Source organism: Penaeus japonicus, unplaced genomic scaffold (assembly GCF_977035675.1).
Source record: "Penaeus japonicus unplaced genomic scaffold, GWHDUDI00000001_assembly GWHDUDI00000012, whole genome shotgun sequence".
Classification (NCBI taxonomy): domain Eukaryota; kingdom Metazoa; phylum Arthropoda; class Malacostraca; order Decapoda; family Penaeidae; genus Penaeus; species Penaeus japonicus.
In genome coordinates, this window is record NW_028234414.1 from 44,495,180 (window position 1) to 44,500,179 (window position 5,000).

Consider the following 5,000-nt stretch of genomic DNA (forward strand, 5'->3'; position numbering starts at 1 on the left):
AGCCCGGGGCAAAGATCCGACAAGAATTATGTTTGCAACTGTCACCGGTGTTTTAGAGTAGATCTAGAAATCGGTGGAGTCTCTCCTTTTAATTTAATTTTATTTTCTTGTTTGTTTCTCTTTTTGCTCTAGTGTGATATTTTTCCCCTCCCTGTTTTTTGTTTTTTTGAGGGTATGTGTGTCTGGAATGTTTCATTTGGTCGCTCCCACCCTGTCGAGTGAAATATTTCCCGTCCGTTGTGTGCAGTGTTTGCACGAGGTCTTTCCCTTTGCCCTTAAATTTCGTCATATTTGTAGAGTGGTCGCCGGGATAACTTTCCCTCCTCCCCCCTCTAGCTTCCTTCCTCCTCCTATCCCTCCTGTCCTTTCTCCTCCCTCCTCACTCCTCCTATCCCTCCTGTCCTTTCTTCCTTCCCCCTCCTCCCTCCTCACTCCTCCTCCCTCCCTTCCCCTTCCTCCTCTCCTCCTCTCTCCTCTTCCCTCCTCTCCTCCTCTCCTCCCCTCTCTCCTCTTCCCTGTCCCACTTCTTTCCCTTGTCCCCTCTCCTCTCCCCTGTTACCTCTCCTCTCCCCTCTCCCTTCCCCTTCTTCCTCTCTCCTCTCCCTCCTCTCTTCCCCTCTCCACCCCCCTCTCCCTCCTCTCCTCCCCTCTCCACTCCCTCTCTCCCTCCTCTCCTCCCCTCTCCACTCCTCTCCACTTCCCTCTCCTCCCCTCTCCTCCCCTCTCCTCCCCTCTCCACTTCCCTCTCCTCCCCTCTCCACTTCCCTCTCCTCCCCTCTCCACTCCCCTCTCCACTCCACTCCACTCTGTCCCCTCAGGTGGACGGACTTAATGGCGGAGGAGGAGCGGCTGGCCAGGTAGGCGACTGAGGACAGAGCTATGGAATCCTGGGACGTGTGTGCGAGCGGACATAACTGACCGGATTATCCTTCGCCCTCCTTCCTCTCCTCTCCCCCCCTCACTCCCCTCCCCTCTCTCCTGTTTCTTATTTTCCTCCCCCTTGCCCTTATTCTCTTTACCTCTTTTCTCTTTCTCATTTCTCTCTTCGTCTTTCCTTTACTCCACGCCCTTCTCTACTGTTATCCTCTTCTTTCCTCTCTCCTCTTCTTGTCTATTTTGTTTCTTTCCTCTTTCTCTTCTCCTCTCCTCTCCTCTTGTCTCTATTTTCCCATGATTCCGCCTTCTTGGCATTCCTTCGCGTGTACCTTATTCTCTTCCCTTCCCTGGTCACCATTCGTATCGCCCCCCGTTGGCCTCCTCGCCTTAATTATCGTTTGGTCTCTTTTGTCTCCCTCCTTCGGTGTCGCCTCATGATCTCTTTGTTGTCGTCCAGTCTCTGCGGTTATTATTGGATCGTTCGTGTTCGTGTTTTTTCTCTTTCGTTCTTGTCGTGGTGTCCGTTCCTTTTCTTGTTCCTCCCTCTCCTTCATTCTGTCTTCTATTTCTTCTTCTTCTATTTCTTCTTCTTTTTCTTCTTCTTCTTTTTCTCCTCCTCCTCCTTTTTTTCTCTTCCTCCTGCTCCCCTTCCTCATCCTCATCCCCCTCCCCCCTCCCCCCTCCCCCCTCGCTACCCTCCTTTCTTTCCTTTCACCCTCACCTATATCTCCTCCCCTCTCCTTCGCCTCTCCTTCGCTTCTCCTTCGCCTCCTATCCCGCTGGGTGTCTGGTGAGGCTGCTGTGGAGGCAAGCATTGTAAATGTATATATGTTAAGAGGTATTCTGAGCTGGTTACGGGGAATTTGCATACTGGCGACGTCGCTCTTATTGATTGGCTTGGGACACGGCTGGGCAGTCCGGGATGTGTGTACATAACTCGCGGTGGCTCGGGACACTCCTTCCTTCCCTCCGTACCTCCCTCCCTCCCTCCCGCCCTCCGTACACCTCTCCTTGCCTCCGTCTTGAGTCTTGAGTCTGGCTTCGTTTTGCTTCTTCCTCTATTTTTCTCCAGAATGTTCTTTCTGAGTCGTTTTTTTTTTCTCTCTCTCTCTCTTGGCTCCGTCTCTCTCTCTCTCTCTCTTTCCCTCCCTCCCTTCTTCCCTCCCTGTCTTCTTAATATCTTTTTATTTATCTATATTTTTTAATTTTATTTTACTCTTCTGTCCTCAATTGCAGTTTTATTTCGTCTCTCCTCCGCCCCTTCCCCTCCTAGCCTTCCCCTTCCCCTCACCCTCCACTATCCTCTGACCCCCCGTCCCCCCATCATTATTCTTGGCATTGCGTTGATAGCAATGGCGGCGGGGTCGACGGTAGCGTCCCCTGATTGGCTTCGCGGCCGTCCGCTTGCGCTTCTTTTTATCGGCGGCTGCGTTTGCCTGCGCATGTTGATTTTTATTTTTTTATTATTATTATTTTTTAATGTGTAGTAGATGGGGGCAAGGTTTATGGTGATGTCTAGACGTTATGTGGCCGCCACGCCTTCCTGTGGTCTGATTCCGTATTTCTTTGATGCAGTGGATGGGGGAAGGGGAGTTTTGTTGCATATATGAATGCATGTACGTGTTGTGCAGATGTTTGTATTTATTTTTATTTTTTTTGTCATTATTTATGTATATTTTTCTTTTTTTCTTTTCAAATGATGACTTGGACTAATTTGTATGCTTCTCTTTTGCAGGTCTCGCAGTGTTGGATGGTGTTGATGGGCGGGCGTGGGCGGGAGCAGCGCCCCCCGCGGCACTATGTGTGAGTGTGGCACTCCAGACGACGCCCCCGGCCCGGCCCGCAGGCCCGCGCGGGTGGACCAACAGGCGGGCCAGTCTGCGGGCCACACACATACCCGCACGCTGATGGGGACCAGATGTGGGCAGAGGGCGAGGGGGGTGGGCGTGAGTGTTCTAGTCTTTTTGGTGTTAGTGTTTGGGGCGTGTGTGACAGCTGGACACCGGACACACCGTGCCAGCGGCGGCGACAGTGGCGCGGACGCCGCCGAGAGCGAGCACCCCCGAGTGGCGCAGTTCTGGACGGGGAACCAGAGTCTGGAGCTCCAGCACATGGTGTACAACAGGGGCGCGGGCGTCCTTTACGTGGGCGGGACCAACAGGCTGTGGGCCCTGGGCGTGGACAGACTGGAGCTCTGGGCGAAAGTGGAGACCGGCCCGCGGTTCGACTCGCCGCGCTGCCACGCTCGAGGCTGCGGCCCCGAGCGCCGCGTGGCCACAGTACTTACCGATAACGTGAACAAGGTGCTGGTGCTGGACCCTGAGGCGAGCACCCTCATCATGTGCGGCTCCGTGTCGCAGGGCGCGTGCGAGAAGTTCCGCACCGCCAACATCTCCCTCACTCCAGAGTTCCTCCCGCGCTCCGTGGCCGCCAACGAGCCCCAGGCCTCCACCTTCGCCTTCGTGGGGCCCGAGCGCTACAACCCCTGGGGCGGGTCGTCGGCGCTCTACGTGGGCACGACCTTCACCACCGTCGGCGACTACCGCCACGACGTCCCCGCCATCTCCACCAGGAACCTGTACAACTTAGACTACGCCGAGTTCTCCTTCTCGGAGCAGTCGCTTCTGCGGATCGACGTCAAGTACCGCGACCACTTCCTGGTGCAGTACGTCTACGGCTTCAACGCCAGCGACTACGCGTACTTCCTGACGGTGCAGAAGAAGTCGCACCTCCCCGGCCAGGAGGAGTCGGGCTACATCTCGCGCCTGGCTCGCACCTGCATCACGGACGCCAACTACGACTCGTACACGGAGATCACGCTCGAGTGCCAGGGCGGCGACGGCACCAACTACAACCTGGTGCAGGACGCCAAGCTGGTGAGCGCCGGCAGCGACCTGGCCGCCAGCATGGGCGTGAGCGTGGGCGACCCCATCCTGGTGGGTGTGTTCGCGCCGTCCCAAGGCCACACGGCCAAGCCAGAGACGCTTTCGGCCGTGTGCGTGTACTCCGTGCGGGACATCGAGGCCAAGTTCAACGAGAACATCCACATGTGCTTCAACGGCTCCATGCAGTACCGCAGCATGGAGTACATCTCGGGGCCCATCCTCGACGGCAAGTGCCCCGCCGCTGGGGTAAGTACATCTTTTCTCACGTTTTCCGTTGTAATAGATATTTATTTGTAGGTTTGTTCTGCGTTCTACAAGCGCCAACGTAACAATGTGAAACAAGCCGCTGTGGTGTCAATGGCTGAGCAAAACTAGAGAGAGCGAGAAGGGGAAACTCATAGCAGGCAGCTCGTTTCATTAATTTTCCGTGTTTTATGTCTCGATTTTATCCCCAAATGCCCCGCTTGTTTATGTTAGCCGGTCAGCCCGCCCGCGACAGACTCGACGGAGTGTTTATAGATTGTGGAGATAGCGGCGCGGTACTTAGTGCCATCGCGAATGGCCCGGTCCCGTTAACGGTGCCGCTCTCACTTGATAACAAGGTGCTAGCGAGGCACCCAGGCACCCATGCCAGGTCGTTGACGCTAACCAGGCGCTGACAGCTACCACCCCCACACGGCGGTCGGTATGGTCGAGATCCCTCTCCTCCGGCGCGGGGTTTTGGACCCTATCGCGGCCCTACCATTGTCCCTCTTGAGCCGTAGTCCTCATCCTTGCTTAAGAACGCTATAAAGTGAGAAAATAAACGAGGGTTAAGTCTTAATCCAAGTTGACGCGGCGGAGTTTAATAAGTTCCCATTGGATTCTCGGGCGCTTTGCATATCGCGCGGTCTTAGTTTTTTAGAGTTGCGCTTTTATAGGATTTCTCTTTTAAGCGATAGAAGAGAAAAGAAGGGATGTTGAAGACCGTTTATGTGAGGTTTTATACCTAACGGACAGGGGGGAGGGAGGGGGAGAGGGAAAGGGAGAGGGAGAGGGAGAGTGAGGGGAAAAGGGAGAGGGAAAAGGAGATGAGAGTAAGGGGAAAACGGAAAGGGAGGAGAGGGAAAGGGAAGAGAAGAGAATGGAGGGAAGAAGAGGTAGAGATAGGGGAGGAAAGGAGAGGAGAGGAGAGGAGAGGAGAGGAGAGGATAGAAAGACAGAAATGCAGAAGGAGAGAGAGAGAGAGAGAGAGAGAGA

The 5,000-nt window shown here is 54.8% G+C and overlaps 1 protein-coding gene across 5 annotated transcripts in view; it reads left to right on the forward strand.

Annotated features, from left to right (window-relative positions):
- Nucleotides 1-5,000, forward strand: part of LOC122257574 (plexin-B) — a 410,989-nt gene that overhangs the window by 57,012 nt on the left and 348,977 nt on the right. For all 5 annotated transcript variants that reach the window (XM_086542851.1, XM_086542852.1, XM_086542848.1 and 2 more), the window contains exon 2: nt 2,612-4,007. In XM_086542851.1, coding sequence (XP_086398977.1) covers nt 2,676-4,007 — 1,332 coding nt within the window. In that variant the 5' untranslated portion in view covers nt 2,612-2,675. The remainder of the gene's footprint in view (nt 1-2,611; nt 4,008-5,000) is intronic.